Here is an 18,931-nt window from a genome sequence, read left to right as displayed (position 1 = left end):
AGGGGTGAATGATAAGGAGAAATGGAATTGAGTGAAAAAAAAATTAAGGCTATAGCGCCAGGATACTTGAAACAATCGTAAGGCATACGTTTTCCTTAGCAGAACGCCCAAACGCATGCAAAAAAAAAAAACAATGAATTAGGCGCACTTGTAGCTGCCGTCTAAGAGCTGAAAGCTACGCGCCCGTGAAAGCAAGCCACCGTCCAAATAGTTTCGTTGTCTTTCGGCAGAACCTGCGGTGGAGAGAGGAAAACAAGGTCGACACGGTGGTCGAGCGCTACGTGTGGCATCCAGTGAGTGAAAGTTTCCCGATTCTTCCTTTTTTTATACATATAGCTTGCAGTGGTAGTGTCGTAGGCACTATCCACAGCCAGGTTGAGCGGTCTGTGCAATCACCGTAGTGGAATTGCACGCATAAGGCTGGGCACTGACTTAATGGGAGCTAGGAATGTTGATGATTATGATGATATGATGATGATGATGATGATGATGATGATGATGATGATTATGATAATGCTGAAAGGTCTTGGGAAAACGGGAGATGTCAACAGGGCCAGTTACCGCGGAATGCTCTCCTGCATCATTACACCATGAGGATGATGCCCGATTCTGCTGCAAAGACGTACAGCGCTCGCAGGACGTACACTGTCGGCCTCCGCTGAGTTACGAAACCACTCTTCAAGGCTGCTCACCTGCCCCGGAACTTTTGTCAGAAATTTGAGAATCTAAAATCAGCCACAGCAGGTGGCTTATTGTTGCGGAGGCTGCTGTGTTGCGCGCTGGGCAAGCTGTCTGTACTGACAATAGCTGCGTCATCGTATTAGTCAGCAGGCGTCTTCATTTCCTGCGTGAACTATATGGTGCAGGTCGATTACACAAAGAGATTACGCTACGTTATACGAACACATAAGGCATATAGGCAGTCCTAACTGTGGGTGATTGATGAAGAATTTAGAAGCAACATGCTAGCGATTACTCCTCTACACTTTTTTGGGGAGAACAATGTCACATGCTAACACAAACGCATCGAAAACTACGAGAAGTTCTTAAATGAGCAAATCTGCAAACGCGGAATAAACTCGAATAGTTTGAGCACATGTCCGAGAGAATCAGAAAGCTTTCACTGTAGTAAACGCTTTCTTTTAAAAGACATGAAAAACGCCACGGTACAAGTACAAATCCACATACTAGTGAATTTTATAACAAGGTACACATTATTATTGATTATGGTTGCCTTCGCCATGTTATCTAACCACTTTTTCACTGATATCTCTTTTGCAAGCCTTTTACGTCACAGTCAAAAAGCGGTATGATGAGTCAGCATGTTCGTATATACGTTTCGATATTATAACTTAATATAAGTTTCGTAATGTTTACGCCTAAAACAATGCCAAAGTTTCACGTCATTTTGCAATGTGTTCTTGTGTGGTGCACGAACTTAGATACGGATATGGCCGGCATGCACACAGAGAACGTTTTTCGCTTCGTGCCATCTAAGGAAATAAAGATCCTTGGACCATGGCCGTACGGATCGATGGCGCAGAAAGCTAGGAAAGCGTTATTGTAGTACCTCAAGTCTACAGGTCTTAGCGACCGCTTGTAGATGGTGCGTACCTTCAAATGTGTGCGAAACTGCGTTCTCTCTCACCATCTCCTCTATCTCCTTTTATCCCTATATCTCCATCCATCTCCTCTATCTCCTTTTATCCCTATATCTCCATCCCACAGTGCAGGGTAGCAAACCAAACGTGCCGTTCCTCACCTCTATTGCTCTCTCTCTCTCTTTTCGCATCCTCATTGTATAAACAGAAACGACTGTTCTTTAAAATCGTATACAGCTAAGGAAGTAAGCAATTTATTTCTCTTGATACATATTTTATAACATTACACTTGATGTGAAAATTATCTATAAATTGCTTCACTCCCTGGCAGATCATTAAGCAGTACTTTCCTGGCGGAATATTCAACCATGATCGAGATGGCAGCCCAATCTACATCATTCCAATAGGCAGCGGTGACTTCAAAGGTAAGACGACTCGATACAGTTTCTGCTCATGAAAAAACCTCACACCTACAGCACTTTAACATGACAGAAAACAGGGAAGCTGGTACTGGCTCATGGTTAAATCTAAAAGCGTGCTAATGACGAAGACAGAGGCGAATGACACAACACTGTCGATGGGAAATATACTGCGGAAGCAGTTTTATTGTGTACATGTTACTGTTTATGCGCCTACAAGTCAACGAAGTGAAGATCGCGGTGAGGTAAGTTACAACGTTAAAATACACAGAAATAGGAAATGTGTCAAAAATCACAACGCGTCGCCCAACCCTCGTCTTCGACGTGCCGTATGGTTTAAACATGATTCATAACCTGGGGGCATTAAAATATTCATTCCCTATATTTTCTTGGCAGGGTATAAGCTAAAACACGCTTTGATCAGAAGCAATGATCTGTTCTCCCCAAACTTCAAGCACCGGGTGTATTTTCTTACATACTTCTTTTCATTCCTTTATGCTTTCTATGTTAATTCACTTCATATCCGTATTTTTTTATGTACTACCGGTTGATTGTTCGTTATTTTCTTATTTAAAGCAAGTTCTCGACTATTCATTCGTGCATCGTATTTTCCTTCTTACTTGTCACTTTCTACTGCACTCTGCGGTGACCAGACCTATATATAATAAGAAGGCCACTCACCTTCGTTTTGTTTGGCCTTGTAGACAAAGCATGGTCTCGCAAGCTGACTATCGCAAACCCGATATTAAATAGAAAGAAAACTGCCGCTGCTGTATGTATGGGCAGAGCCTCGCATGGGGATGTTGTCATGTGGTGCCTTCGGATTGGCATCGTTCTCGGAGAGCCAAGACACCATCGAGGCGCGCCTGGCTGGCACTGTTTCGTATGTTGCAATGGTTGATTCTTTTCTAAAACAGCTCGTAATAAGCTGTTTTTTTTTTCTTTTCTTGCACAAAACCATCTTTTTATTCAGTCACGAGAGCTTGTGTTTGAATGTACAATTATACGAAAAGTAAAATGTACCGGCGGGCCCTCAAAGTTGGAGGACAGACGACAAAGTTGGAGCTCACTATGCGACAGCTTGTTGTTTACTTTTTCTTTTTCGCTTGCTCGGCAGTTCAGGTGAGTAAAAATTATTGAAAGGAGTAGCACAGGTGAACGAAAACATTTTTCAAAAACTTTGCTTGAAGAATACTTTGTCTGTGCAACCATAACCATGCTTTAGGCCCAGCCACGTTCGAGAGAAAGCCCCGCGTGCCAACATACTGGGGCCGGTTTCAATTACTCGCCGTAAACGGCTAAATCGACAGCTAAGTGGACAGCCGCCATATTAAGACTCGTTCCAGTCATTCTGACGAAGCCGAAAAAAAAAGATAATTTCGCGTAGGCAGCACTGAAGTCAGAAACGATGCAGGCTACTTTTCTGTCCAAACAGACATGGCGGCTGAGCAGAATCCTCGGAAGCCCAACGGGAAAGTCACCCGCGCACAGAAAAACTAAGTAACATTTTCTTATGCACTTAATGTAAGCCACGTTGTCTTTTACGTAGGCTCGTGCTCTAAAAGAAAAGGTAATAAGAAACGGCGATGTGTGTCTGTCTTAGTTTTTTCTTGTCCACGCCAGGCCTCGTCGCGTCGACAAGAAAAAACTAAGACAGACACACATCGCCGTTTGCATTGGGTGTACTGGGTGCATTAGCGTCATGTTACATTAGCCGTTGATGTATACACTCGGCGTCAAAAGTTTACGGGACGCAAGATTTGCGAAAAAGGTTTCAATCCCGCGAATCCCAAACACGTGACTTTCAATCCGGAGTTGAAGTGTGCGGTAGCTTGCGTAAACTACGCAGTGATCCATTAAATTGCAAGCTTCGCTGAATAAACGTACTCAAACGCGCGATTTGGCTGCTGCTGAGAGTATGGCTGCGACGCGGTTTCCTGCCCTCTTTTTTTTTTTTTTTTTTCGACGGTGCGATGACCCTGGCTGGCTGTCTTAAATAACTCTTATCGGCGAACGTATAGTAGTGTCCACGTGTGCGTACGCCTCATAATCGTGCCATATTTCAAAACTTTTCTGCTCTAAAACAGCACGCAGGGTCACTAACCACTGCATGCAGACATTTCCGGTTCTCATAAGCACAACTGCTTGCGCCTCTCGTTTTATCTACGCACATTCGACTCGTGCGAGCTGTACCGGTCATACTGCGACCGCATTGCTAGTGCGGTTGTGTTCTGTGACGCCGTCATGAATTTTTTTAAGCCTGAGACTATGGCACCTATACGATAAAAACAAAGCAAACCGACGTATATAGCGCACTAGAATGTACTCTGACCTTGACGAACCGACAATAGGAAACCCATTTGTAGCGAAAATTGTAGGACACTTGAAAAGAGAATCATACCGACAGTGATACGTCACTCAAAAATGAAATCATAGCGACAACCATAACACCATCTAAATGCAATGTAATGACACTCATAAGATGCCAGAAACAAAATCGTAGCGAAAATTGTAAGATACTGCAAACGATAATCGAAACAACAATCTTTCTTCACGTTATAGGTACCCACATTTTTACATGTATTGACAGTGAATAAATATTCAACTTCAACATGAACGGTCATAGCGATGATCATAGCGATGTTTAATTCATCGCATACCATTTAACCAGCACTTCGCTTATACATAGATTCCAACTGTTAGTTAGTTAGTTAGTTAGTAGTTAGTTAGTTAGTTAGTTAGTTAGTTAGTTAGTTAGTTAGTTAGTTAGTTAGTTAGTTAGTTAGTTAGTTAGTTAGTTAGTAGTTAGTTAGTTAGTTAGTTAGTTAGTTAGTTAGTTAGTTAGTTAGTTAGTTAGTAGTTAGTTAGTTAGTTAGTTAGTTAGTTAGTTAGTTAGTTAGTTAGTTAGTTTAGTTAGTTAGTTAGTAGTTAGTTAGTTAGTTAGTTAGTTAGTTGGCTTCGTCGCCAGTCGTACCCTGAGTTGGTCGTTGATCATTATAACAGTTTTAATACACTCTCCTAATCTTTGTCTCCTTTTCCCCACTCCCAGTGTATGGTAGCAAACTAGGTGCAACACTGGTTTACACCGATGCGTTTATTTATTATTTGTTGTAGAAGTTTTACGATTTGGTTCAATTCCCACACAGAGCCTAGTGTGGTAACCTCGCGCAAGTTGTTGCTTTTTCTTTCTTTCATTTTTCCGTGAGAAATCACGGATACATGAGCTGCCACACCCGACTTCAATATTTTATTTCAATTGTGTAGATACAGTTGTACAGCTGTAGCCACAGCATTGTGGGTGCAGTTGTATTTATATCACGAAAGCGTCCTCATAATGCGCTTCGGTTGGTCGGGGATTGGGGCCCACGCAGGCATGCTACAGTGCCTGTCCAAGGAAGAGATGGTCACGCACGTGATCTACATGCTCGAGCGGTTGCAACGGGAAAGGGAGAGCCAGACCCGCAAGGTGAGAGTGCAGTATAACGGGATGCGTTCGCCTTTAGTGATGAGCGAATAATGGCAGAGGGAGAGAGGCTAACCAGGGTAACATGGGGCTGGTTATCCTATACTTGAATGATTGATTCACGGGGTTTAGCATCACAAGGTAGCCTTGAGGCCATGATTGACAGTGTGGCGATTGGATTCGGCGACTCGATAGCCCGTCCGTTTAAGTATAGCAGTTTACGGAATACCGGAACATACAAACTGTGACCAAATGCTCGAGAAAACGAAAGCTTTCGCAGGTTTTTCCTCGCCGAATTCATGCATTTACTACTTACCGATTTTTCATTCACCATAAAAACTAGTGAAAACTAGTTTGAAAAAACTAGTAAAACTAGTGAATGAAAAGCAAGAAACAAGCAAAACATGTTATGAGGACTCCAGAACATGTAAGACAGGTGCGGACTTAATAGGATATACCCCACACAATTATAGTTCGATTTAGTGAGAACTGGCTCATGCCTTGCTACACGTACATCTAAAGGCCAAATGCAACAAAATTTTGGACCACGTAAAACGCCTACAGTTTCAGATGGTTTAGATAGGAAGCCCTTCCCGTGAAAAAGCTTATGTTTGAAATGCGAGTGGGCGCGTCATGAAAAGCTCACGAAAACATGTTTTTGTTATCGAAACTCAAAAACGAAAAGAAAGTCATCGTTAGGGGTCGCTGCAAATCACGGAGAACATGTCCGCTGTAGAGATTAGTAAGAGGCGGTTGGAGGTTTGGTGGCAGAAAAGTAGGGAGACCTCAAACAACGGAGACGTACAGAAACAGTGTTCGCAGTAATGGTTCAAAAAAGTTGATGCCTGGAATTATTTGTATTTGTGTTTCTCAAAAATAAAGGTATGACATTAGGCAAAATAATAACAAGAGCTTGGTGGCGAAACCCACCACCCCGTTTTCAGGGGGACGCTCATAGCATCCATCCATCCATCCATCCATCCATCCATCCATCCATCCATCCATCCATCCATCCATCCATCCATACATCCAACCCAGAACGTTGAACCAACGTGGTGCCTGGAGGCATGACATCCGATATCAGCTGATGACCGCGACACGCTCGAAATTTTATACGCGATGATCTGAGATTTGCATCACATCCGCTAAGCCTGCATCATGTGCTTATGCGACATTTGAAGTCTTTTAATACAAAATTTAGGCAATTACCAGCCCTGACGTGTTGCCAAGGCTGCTTCGATAGCATCTCATTTAAGGCCAGTTGAGCAGCAACGAAATTTTGTTGGAGTTGACTTTACGAGAACAAATGAGGGGCGACACTGATATGAATCGCAAGTCGCAAACGTGAGATCACGACTTCGATAGGAGACGTCACACGTCGTTCATCTTTTATACAGTTGTTTAATATTGTTTGCATTGGCCAGGGAGCAGAGTACGCTGGTGGCGTGAAGTACAGGTACGGTCTGGTTCATTTACTCAGGGTCCTCAGCTCGAAAGTGAGTCTAAACCACTTCTTTTTTTTTCAGGCTTGGGGTCGCAGCTCAGTCCGGAAGCAAATTTCACAGTCAGTGGAGCTATACAATTTAGGAGTAATAATATCATGGCGGGGCGAGAATTACTAAACCGATCTACGCTCACTGTGAACTATATGAATGCGTGCTGCAATGCGCGCTTGTTTTGAACTGACTGTGCTTAAGTTTTATTTTTATTCCTACTTTTACAAACTGTCATTAATTTCAGTAACTGTTATTTGCTCTCTATTGTCTTCGCTATCTGTCTGCTCACTGTTTGCTTCACACATGCAGCTGGGAAAGCTTATCGACAAGTCTGTATTTTTCTTCGACTGGGAAAACTTCAGCCTCAAGCAGATGTACTCTTGGCAAGGTAAGTTGTCTGTGCTAACGTTGACATATATCTAAAATCGTCTGGCTCAATTCAAAATATATACGTATAGGGTGTATTTCTTGGCAGCAGCAATTTTATTGCGATAGCAATTATATGGACACTTCAACCTGATTTCTGCCGTCGTCGTCGCCGTCGCCGTGAGGTTCCATATAAAGTCTAAGGGCGATAAAATCGTCGCCGCGTGCCGTATGCGCGAGTGAAAGCGCGCGGGGGACGCGCGTTATCACGGACAGCGAACGCACGGCGGAAAGCAAACGCGACCGGCGCGCGAAAGGCTGTGGGTTTTTGGGAGGGAGGGAGGGAGGGAGGGAGGGAGGGAGGGAGGGAGGTGGGCCGACGCTGTGCTGCTTCACCAAATGCTTATCTTGCAACCGGGCGCAAGGGGAACTGGCCACTCAATCTCCCACGCGAAAGCAAGAAAATGGGAAGGCAGCGCGGGAGGGAGGGGGGGGAGCTTCTCCTTTGCCAACAACTTATTCTCTGCACAACTCCTCTGCACTTTGCCCGGCGGTGGCGGTCGCCCGCACCGTCTCTTATCTCCGCACGGCTCTGACCTTTGTATGCGCTGCGCAGCGATAGACCGCTGCAGCGATTTCCGTTGCAGCGATAGACCGCGCGGACCTTCGCCCGCTGCGGCGGCTGCGCTTGCTGCCAGCGTTTTGACAGTCGTCGTCTGCGGTCATTCGGTGTGATTTATCCATGTTTGCTTGTGCGTGCTGACACCACGCTTGTTAATTCAGTTAGTAAGCGAATGTGTCCAAGTTTATGCAGCCGATAAAACTACTATCCCTACTCCGAATAGCTCTCTACAAATTTGCTATCGCAATTGATGCTTCGCCTTTCGGGCAAAACTGCGAAATTTTTTTTCTATTTGCATATGACAGATGGCACACTTCTCAGAGAAGTAATGGCCACCTCATCGAGTAATACAGCTCAAGGGTTAGAATTATGCGATCTGCCACTGCAATTTATAAACTTGTGGTGCGGCTAAAAGAAACACCAGTTATATATATATATATATATATATATATATATATATATATATATATATATATATATATATATATATATATATATGCCTCACCGGCTCCACATAGGAGTATTATGTGAGGGGGAATATACAATAAATTTTGAGCAAGAACACGAAAACACAAGGAATTATAAAACCAAGTGTTATACAATGGAAAAATTTGAGAGATAACATAGGTGTAACACTCTAATAATAAGACACTTAGTATGTATTATACATATTTGAACGGGCCAACATGATCATGATGTATGGTGTTTAATGGCGCAAGGGCCAGGTATGGCCAAACAGCGCCAGGCCAATGTTCATGAGTTGACAATGGAGCAAGAATTGCGAAAGGTAGATGAGTCGTGGCTGTAAAAGGGCCTAAAAACAATCGCTGTAAAATGCGTAAAATATATATGTAATAAAATTATGGCAATGGCTAATGAGGTGCACTATGAACACGAAAGAACAAATTGCAAGATAATGACGATAAAGGAAAATATATGACAGATAAAACTTTCAAAAAGCACTACTGCCTTGACAGACCCTTTGAAGTGCAAGGGCCTGGAGGCACGTGCGATGCAAAGCTACTATCGCGGCGACATCCTCTGGAGAAAGGATGCGCTACGAAACTTTTGGGCAAATAACATGCAATATAACATCACTCAGAAAACCCAGGACAGCTTAGGTGTTAAAGAGAGGTTTGTCGCCCAGAAACATAGCGGGATGGAGAGGAAGACAGTACCAGTACGCTAGGGGAAAGTGCCTTTTTCTATCTGTTTCGGCTTCCCTGCACTCCACGAGGACGTGGAACACGGTAAGCCTTTCTCCGCATCTACCACAGGTTGGCGGGTCATTTCCAGTTAGGAAGAAATTGTGGGTGCCGTATGTATGTCCTATTCTCAGACGAGATAATAGGACATTAGTTCTTCGTATTTTCGTAACGGGATGCCAGGGACCTATCTGTGGCTTAACTAAGTGTAGCTTTGTTCGTTTCGGCATCCCACAAGCGCTGCCAGTGGCTTCGAAGTTTCTTTCTCAAGTACGGCTTGAGATCGCTGGCAGGGATAGAAGCGCTAGGGTTAAGGGCTCTTGAGAATGGGCCAACAAGCTGTCATTATATAATGTATAAACATGATTGCAAGACATCATATGGTTAACAAACACAGTCATACATGGTTAGTATTTTATTTCTAAATGTCACGTGGTCATGAATACACACTACATCATCAGGGAGGTCATTCCATTGAATAATGGCACGTGCTAGCGCAGATGCGTTAAAGGCTTGGGTGCGGCCAAAAAGACGAACAAAACTATGTTGATTATGAAGCCTGCGAGATATGCGATGAGGCTTTGGTAGTGGCAAGGTATTTACGTGCGCGCTGTAGATTACTTTATGGAATAAACATAGAATGGCTAACTAAGTGCGTAATTCCAGGGACAGTAATCCCTGGAATTACGCTGGAATTACGCAGGAAGATAATCCCTGTCTATATATATAGCACAGGGGACATTAACATTATTTGTAGTTCTTAAGTGAACAAAAGAAATGATAAATAAATTGAAATGAAAGTGGATGACAAGACAACTGGTGACATTTATATACATGTGTATACGCCACTTCTTTATCACAATATTCTTTTATATAGTACTTACTTATTATAGTACTTACTTTTTTTTATAGTACAATACTTATACTATATTCAGGGTGCTAGCTACGGATTTCATGAGAAAAGGAGGTTCTACTCACGAACGTGCCGAGCAGTTAGTTTTTCCTGAAGAATACGAATCGCGCGCAAGTAGGGGTCGCGCATTTTACAACGTAAGCTGTTAAGGGCTCATTCCAATAGCCGCTTCTAGTCGCGATGATGCCGCCGCCGCCCCGTAGCCGCTATCGCCAGAAATGCGATAAAAAGTACCCGCTCTCCGCCGGGATCGAGCCCACGCCCGCTGCGTGAGAGTCGGATACTTTACCACTGAGCCACGCAAGCGCTTGCTATCACGCGGAAGAAAAAATGTCCCAGTTTCGCCCTAAGGGCGAAGCAATGAATGCGATAGCAACACAGCAATGTCATACGAAGTAAGGTGAGCGGCTTTGGTAGCAATATGAATTGTAGTAAACATGAGCTGATTAAGTTAGCAGGTGTGCTGCGGCGTAAGTAGACCGACATGAAGAGAGACTCGATGACCACGAGAAGGCGCGTGTGAAACGGTGGCGTTGATGAGAAGCGCTTCCCGTGGGCAGCGCGTGCGAAGGGACACACCTGTAGCGCTGCACTGCCGACCCGGGCAGCATTGCATGTGTAGCGTGCGTTGGAAAATGTGGCCCGACTATTACTAACTGATTGAACAAGCGTGGTGTGAGCGCGCACAAACAAACATGAATAGATCACACTGAATGACGGCAGACAACGACTGTGAAAACGCTGGCAGCAAGCGCATACGCCGCAGCAGCGGGCGAAGGTACGTGCGGTCTATCGCTTCAACGGAAACTGAGCGGCGAATGCACGGCGCATAAAGGTCAGAGCCGTGTGGAGATAAGCGACGGTGCGAGCGAGCGACGAGCGCGGTTGTTGGCAGAGTAGAAGTGCGCCCCCCCCCCCCACCCCGCTTCCTCCGGCGCTGGCTTCCCGCTTCCTTGCTTGCGCGTGGGAGATTGAGTGCGTTCGCTCTCCGTGATAGCGCGCGACCCCGCACGCTTCCGCTCGGGCATACGGCGCGCGGCGAAGATTTTATCTATAGGGAACCTCACGGCGACGACGACGGCGACGCCGACGGCAGAAATCCGGTTGAAGTGTCCATATAATTGCTATCGCAATAAAAATTCCCTTTATACGCGCCCTGTGCCTCTGCGCCTGCGCGCATAGGAAGGCCGACCCGAGCCTCTGCCAGTATGGTGGCGCCATCTAGTTAACGTGCCTGCAACCGCCGCGTGCGACGAGGACGCGATGCGATGCGATTCGATTCATACGAGGCGCGCAATCAACGCTATCCCGATGTTAGATGTGCGCCACGTAATCTGGGTACCTCTTCGGTAGACGTCATGGCGTCTCCTCGCAAGGTACGAACCGCTGCTCAAGAAGCGAATCGTAGATCTACGTGCGCGCCTACAACGAGGACATCATCGGGCTCAGCAGACTGCTGTGTAGAGAGCATTAGAAGCCGCAGCTCGCCGTCGACGCCGACGCCAGGGCGGACAGTTCAGATCGTTCTCGTCAAAATCGAGGCGAAGACACTTTGCCGCGAAGACCTTGCTGTGCGTGGTGCCGAAATTGGAGCTAATCTTGTGCCGCTCAACCAGCTTACGCTATGACTGTGCTGCGTGTGCCGCGCAGGCCTGTGACTTTCTTTAGGTGCCGCGCTTACTCGCACAATTTAGCGAATTGATTGAATTGAGATATACACATGGTGGGAAGACACTTATGGCACGAAAGCTGTAAAGGAAACACTCGGGCAAAGCGGTAGCTGGACAAGTCTGTCAGGCTAATCACCCCCCCCCCCCCCCTCCGCCTGTTACATCACCACCACCACCAACTACAGTGAGAGCACTCTGGGAACGCACGTTTATTCCGTTGTATATGGCTGCCGAAGAGGAAGCAGTTGGAACCGTCATAGCAAAACTTGGCATACCTCGTCCAAGGCACGGAGGCAGCGGTCATCTCGCGTGCGTTGAGGACACCCTCGTGGTCATAAGCGGCCGGGCTAATGCTGGAGGAAACTGCCGTCATATTTACTCTTCGCCGATTTCTGTATTATTGATTGTCTTAGCGTAGGCTCGCATTCACGGGCTTGCAAACGCGGGGACATGTCCTTTCGTCGGATTATATACCATTATTCTCGACCGACTTTCCTGAGGCCTCGATTGATATGTCGTGACGCCTCCATGACGTTGCGCTTTCAGCATAGCCAGCAGTGAAGGGACTGTGCAGCAGTTATCGATTCACAGCGTTTTCTTTGTCAGCCAAGCAATTCATCCACTGGCATAACAAGTTGTGGATAATCTCAGTGTTTGTAAACAAAAGGGTGCCCTTCTTCATTGTTCACTGTTTTCAACCATGGTATTTGGCAAATAGCATGCGAAAAACTTCACCGTGTGTGCGTAATTTTGCCGTCAGATAGATTTCACGCAACTATACAAGCTTAAATTGTTTACTTTGCTTAATTTTTTTGTCTGAACTTAATGCCAGAACCACCGCATCTTCGTAACGTCATGAACTACATATATCAATACTGAACAAACGTAGTAATTAAAGAAATGAAAAAAAAATTCTTGCACTGAGTTCTTGCATAAAATCTCGTATAAGAAGTATTTCAGTCCCAGAAATCAGTCGTATAAAAACATGCTGGGCCTGCCAAGCGTAGTTAGTATCCATACCGTTCATTATAAGTATCCCTGTCATTAAGAGGTGATAATGTAAATAGTACGCGATATTAACTGCGTATTGAAAATATCAATAATATATCAGTAAATATTCAATAACATCAGCACCACACAAAAAAAAAACCCAAGTCAATGTAGATTCTAGAATTACGGGCACGGGCAGTGCAAGAAAACGAAGGCCTTTGGCCGCTTCTGGAATGTTAGCAAACGGTTACATCCCTGATAATCAGCATAAATGCAAATTTCTCGCTTGTTCTCGCAGAGCACAGCAAAAACATTGCATATTTTTTTCCTAATGGTTCATGCAGGCAGAATAAAAACAAAATAATATGGAATTCAACATACTTCGGCGGTTTCGCTAGCTCCGAGCTCATTTAATTCAAGAGCAGCAGTTTTTCACAACCGACACCGCAATTTTCTCAAAATCATTTTTTTTTTTTATTTGCGATGCGTAGAATGTCGTCTTCGTTCCCTACAGTATAGGTGGTGTCCACATTCACGCCTCAGCGATGGCTACCTCTGAGTAACAAAAATACACCTCGAAGGCTATGCTTTTGCGGGCTGCATGCACCGGAAGTGATTGCGAAGCCGGAAATGCGTCATGACAGCCAAGGTCTAAGAAATACATGCACAGACGCTACTAATCTCAGAGTCTGCAATGGTATAGCGCTACCAGTCCCCAGAGAGAGAAAGAGAGAGGGGGGGGGGGAGGAAAGGCAGGGAGGTTAACCAGACATAGTCCAGTTTGCTACCCTACACAGGGGGGGGGGGGGGGGGTGAGGGAGGCTGCTCATTGTCGCAAGGGCAGGAGTTCGAAACCCATTCCCCGAAGTAGTTGGCGAAGTTATGCTCTTGCTTCGGAATATGGTAGCGGTAAAGCTAAATATGTATGATGAGGTGGTATACAACGAAGGCGCAATGGGAAGGATGAAGTCAAACAGCAAAAAAAAAAAAAAAAGAAAGAAAGAAACTGAAATGTCACAAACTGGACTGTTTACTGCATGGTACTTTAAACTGCTGTCAAAGTAACAGCAATCGTTGAAATGGAAATAAGCGTAACTACGGCACACTGACTCTCACGCGGTCAGTAATGTCGGATGAAGCTCGTTCACACACTCGTAGACCCATGCCGAAATATATATAGGATGTTCCACATCCGCCCTATGGTTTGTGAGTGGTGGCGCTGCCTAACACTCCCAGGGTTAGTTCTAGTTGTAAAACATAAATACCCCAGAAAGTGGATGGGAAAACGGCTCCGCGGTAGCTCAATGGTGAGAACATCGCACGCGTAATGCGAAGACATGGGTTCGTTCCCCACCTGCGGACAGTTGTTTTTTCATCCATTTTCATTTCCATTAATTTATCATTTCTTTAATTCAATTAGTAAGTACAAGTAATTTCCCCTATGCTGTGCTTGGTGTCATTGTTCGTTGGCTTCTTATGATATGATTACATATATATATAGGTGTAGGTGCCCGGCAGTCATTAGGCAGTCACTAGACAGTGCTTAGGTAGGTTAGGTAGACGTTAGGCAGTCGTCCAAACAGCGCCAACAATATATATATATATATATATATATATATATATATATTCACTGCTTAAGCCAACTTTGCTTTCCGGCTCTCAACAATCAATGGGTCCCTGTCTCATCACAGCGCCAGCACTACTATATACGAAAGCTGCGTGTGTCAACAAAACGGTAATATGACCACTGACTGAGTGTATGTATTACATATCGTCCCTTGGCAGTCGTGGACTACATTCGAGCCCTGGTCGGTCTCTACGAGAACAACTACCCCGAGACACTCAAGCTTGGCCTTCTCGTCAACAGTAAGTCATTTAATTCACTGCATGCTACAACAAAATAGACAACACGACAGAGTGAGCCGACTATTATACTTGCGTGTCATGGTTTCCAGGCAAGCACCAGGCTTGAACTGATTTTCTTTATGTTGCACCAAACAGGGCCCTTTATTATTGTGTAGAACGCGCCTGCGGCCTTCTCCAGCAGAATAAAGGCGCTGATCAAGCGTCACCGCTCTCGCGCAACGTGCCCAGTCTTACAAATGTGTGCCTGTTCATTTTATCTATAGTCTCTTGCCACCAAACGTAGAGCCACCTAGCCAGATACTCTTCATTGCCTATCATCCTCTTTCGCTTTCTTTCTCGCAATATCAAAATCACGGAGCTGTCCTAAGCTAAACTCAAGGAAATAGCCAAGGGAAACAAAGTTACACATCGAACTTATTAGGAGCGTTATGTCTTATACAAAAGTAGGTGCCTGGCAGTGCCAGGCAGTCGTTGTCTTCCGTCGTTCAGTCGCCAGGCAGTCGTTAGGCAATCATTAAGCAGTTGCTAGACAGCCATTAGACAGTCGTTAGGTAGACGTTAGGCAGACGTTAGGTTGACCTTAGGCAGTTGTTCAATTTCACCAGGAAGTCGTTACCTGGCAGGTGGCAGTAGTTGCTAAGGCATTGCTGCCTGCTAGGCAGGCAGGAAATAATAGACAGACAGGCCATAATGTTCGCTTGAAAACATTTGAAAATTAGATATAGAGAGAGAACATGAAGACAGAACTAAGAACCTGATCAAAATAACGGCAGTTTCTTTGGAAATCTACACGATATTAGCAAGAACAACATAAAAAAAGAAGACAAATACGCGTGCAGTCGCTGACTGGTTTTTACGGCTCAATTTTTTTTTCTTTTTTCTTTTTCTTTCTTCTTTTTTGACCCATGGATTATACGGCCGTATACCTGTGCGGCAGCGACATCAGCTGACAGAGCTAATGTATTACAGCAAATATAATCTTCGACAGTCGTTACGTGAATATTGTATTATTCAACTTCATAAACATGTGTGTTTTTCTGCGGCACAGATAATTGTTGCTGCGACTATATAGAGCAGAGTGCCCGTTAACAACATTCCTACATAATAAAGTCTGCGACTCCTTAATAAACTTAATAAACAGCAAACATATTGAATAATTCAATTATTCCTATTATTCTTCAGGACATTTTAGTGTTACTCTTCCTTCCACGGTAGTGTTTTTCGATTCCGAGGTTTGCAGGTCCGCGAGGAGATTGAACATCTCCGCGATGCTTTACGTCCGTGCTTTCATGCTCTCGACTACCAAGGCCGACCTTGAAGTGGGCCGTGCTAAAGTCCCTATATAAGAAAAGTACCACCATCCTTTGATAAACGCCGCTTCTCTCTCTCTCCTGTATCTCCGATTGGACGATGATAGCACGCGCTTTTCACTTCTTTATATTTTCTTTTTTTCCGCCTCAGAGAAATGTTGAAAGTCCTGAAAGCTTCAACGTGCACTTTCTAGGTGCGCCACCGTCGAATTGGCTTTCGCAAGCAAAAAGTAAAGAAAAAAGCAAGCGCTTTAGGAGAGGAGGCGGCGGAGGAAAGAGTAGATGGCGGTACTTTTCTTATATAGGGACTTTAGGCCGTGCAGGTTGATGGGAGCGTCATCCTGTTTTGAACCACCAGAATGGCCGCACGGCGCCTATATATAGATATAGCCATTTATCTACAAATCTTTATGCTCTTTCTTGCAGCACCCAGTTTCTTCCCAGTGTTCTGGAAACTTATCCGACCATTCCTGAGTGAAAGAACAGCCGGAAAGGTTAAATCTTCTCACGCGGTGAGTAATGCCGGCCGCAGCTCTTGCACACACTCGTGAACAAATGTTAAGGACCATAGCTCTGTACCTCTGTTTTTATTTATTTATTTTTCGCTGCTTGGGCCCGTTTTGCTTTCGGGAATATTGCTGAGTATTGCGTTTTTGCTTTCGGGAATTTGCGATCACCTTTGAAATTTTCAGCTACCGGATGCGAGGCTGACCTAGCTGACTGAGCTGTTTAAACATCAAGACAGGGCACACTTGCCATGACCGCCAGCGTGTTACGGCGGAGGAGGCAAATGAACTTCGGCCCCAAAAGCATTTTCTCCGAGACGGACGGAAGAATACGGGTTTCAACACTTACTAGGCAAGACCGTCTTAAAGTTGACGTCTATAGCTAAATATCCAGTAGTGTGCTTTATTTCGAAGAGAGAAAAAAGAGACAAATAAAGAGCGTTAAGTATTATCACGTGACCACACGATCACACTGTCAAAGTCGGTATAAGGACGGGTAAGACGTGACGAAAGGATGAAGTTGAGCATAATTTGCTTTCATTATATTTTTTATCCACATCCTCCTTGTTAGTGAGATCGTGCAGTCATGCGACGATTGTTAATGCTGTTTATTGCTCTGGCCGCAATAATACCGTCCAATTGATAAGAGCTTTTGGGTGTAGGATCTCTCCGTCTTCGTTGAACCAATATACCTACGTCGCACACTTTCTTTATTCGATAAACATTTTTCTGAAAGGACATGAACGGCACCGAGGCGATGCATAGTGGAGACTGTTGCCCTTAAACTAGCTGAGCCATTGGCACCCGCGCGCTCTTGTTCGCAGATGGCTGGCTGCCGAGTCTGCTGGAGTACGTGGATCCCAGCCAATTGCCGGCCCAGTGGGGGGGCACCATCGTGCACCCCGAGGGAGGCGCCCGCTGCACACACGTGGTACGTCACTTTAGAAGTTTTGATTTAAACGAGTACCAATGGGACTTTCTGGCACTTGCTTTCTTTTTTATTATTATTATTATCGCGTTAAGTGAAGGTTTGCACCTTATAAACTTTGGGGGAAAAAATACCGGGATGCGGCAGATTGCCCTAAATAATTTACTGCATTTGCTCCCACGAACAAGATTTGGCTTCGGCACCCAGGCGTTGGATGCGTCATGACGTCATAATGCATGGCTAGCTCCGTTCTTGCAATCGTTGCGACTGCTACACGCATGAGCTGTCGTTCTTTTTTTTTTTTTTCGTTGCCTTCTAACGACGTCATCATACGTAGCCTTGTAGCTACGAGAAGTGAGGAAACTTCGCTCTCTGTCATGACGTCACGGTAATGTCGACGATCACAAGTGCGGCCTTTCGAGACCAACTTTAGTATCAATTTAAGATAGCTTACGTATTTCACTACCTCCGTACTTGCTAAGTGTCAATATATTACCTGCGAGCTACAGTCTATATATTACCTGCGAAACTCTACAGCGCAACTTCAAAAACTTAAATTATACTTCCTAGACGAAATCGACCTTCGGTGGCCAAAATTTGCTTCTAATAGAAGACAGGACAGGTGAGTGAAGCTGCTGACTAGGCACTACGTCTTCGGCGTAGTACATGCAAGATATGTGCATATATCTACGCACCTTGGAAGGAGAGAAGGATTTTTAATTCACGCATAGCTTCACAATACGAAGCATCGAAACGAGGTGGAATTCTTTTTGCGGACACGTCCTCAACACACAGTTCAGTCGTCCTTGACCTCGTCTCGCATCTCAGTCCATGGATCCGAGTTTCCTATTCGCAAAACTCATAATTCCGTGCAAGCTTTGAACAGACATTCGTGACAGGCATCCTGCGACGCAGCGTTGGCAGCGTACCTACATGCATTGGGCTTTTCTGTCACATTGACAGCTTTAGCTTTAGCAGAAGCACGTTTTTACTTTTATGTCTTCGAGCTGGTCGTGTCGTGACATGCTTCTCACAACACGGCTTGCGGCGTAGCCATATACATTGGGATGTTCTGTCGCACTGACATAAGCAATCTTTAAAAGCGTGTTTTTTAAATCGAACCTTTATTTGTCTAGGCGAGCGAAATCGTATATGGCTAGGCGAAACCGCCTGTGTACAGAAAACTATCATCATCAGCATTGGCTCGAGCATCGTCATCTTCTTCCGCAGCCGGCTCGTTGGCTCGTGCTCGGCAAGCGCTCGTGCCACTGCTTCCGCCTTCGTTGTCGTCGTCTTCTTCCACAGATGGCTGCGTTGCCGCTAATCATTCCAGCGTATAATTTCACTTCTGTCGTCGTAATGGAGAGGCAGCGTTTACGGGGTCATGAGCGCTTAATTGTCTTACGTAAGGGAAACAGTTAATTTTGAAGCAATTTCGAAGAATCGCAAGCGGCAATGGTGGGCGAATGCTGCTAACCACGCCGCCAAGCAAACTCGAGACATTGAACGCAAGCGACAACGGCGGACTGCCGACATACCGTCAGTGACGTTCGTCTCTCCGCGCAGCGAACGTGTG

General features: G+C 45.1%; 1 protein-coding gene across 2 annotated transcripts in view; it reads left to right on the top strand.

The window, feature by feature from the left end:
* Positions 1-18,931, top strand: part of LOC119462086 (SEC14-like protein 4) — a 44,469-nt gene that overhangs the window by 13,606 nt on the left and 11,932 nt on the right. For both annotated transcript variants that reach the window (XR_007468385.1, XM_049672541.1), the window contains exons 4-8: positions 231-293; positions 1,933-2,026; positions 5,392-5,486; positions 7,289-7,367; positions 14,531-14,611. Coding sequence is in view for 1 of the 2 variants with exons in the window: in XM_049672541.1 (XP_049528498.1) it covers positions 231-293; positions 1,933-2,026; positions 5,392-5,486; positions 7,289-7,367; positions 14,531-14,611 (412 nt within the window). In the remaining variant the exon portion in view is untranslated. The remainder of the gene's footprint in view (positions 1-230; positions 294-1,932; positions 2,027-5,391; positions 5,487-7,288; positions 7,368-14,530; positions 14,612-18,931) is intronic.

This window comes from Dermacentor silvarum, chromosome 8 (assembly GCF_013339745.2).
Source record: "Dermacentor silvarum isolate Dsil-2018 chromosome 8, BIME_Dsil_1.4, whole genome shotgun sequence".
In the NCBI taxonomy this organism is placed as follows: Eukaryota; Metazoa; Arthropoda; class Arachnida; order Ixodida; family Ixodidae; genus Dermacentor; species Dermacentor silvarum.
Note: the sequence above shows the minus strand (reverse complement) of the source record. Positions and strands in the feature narration are given on the sequence as shown.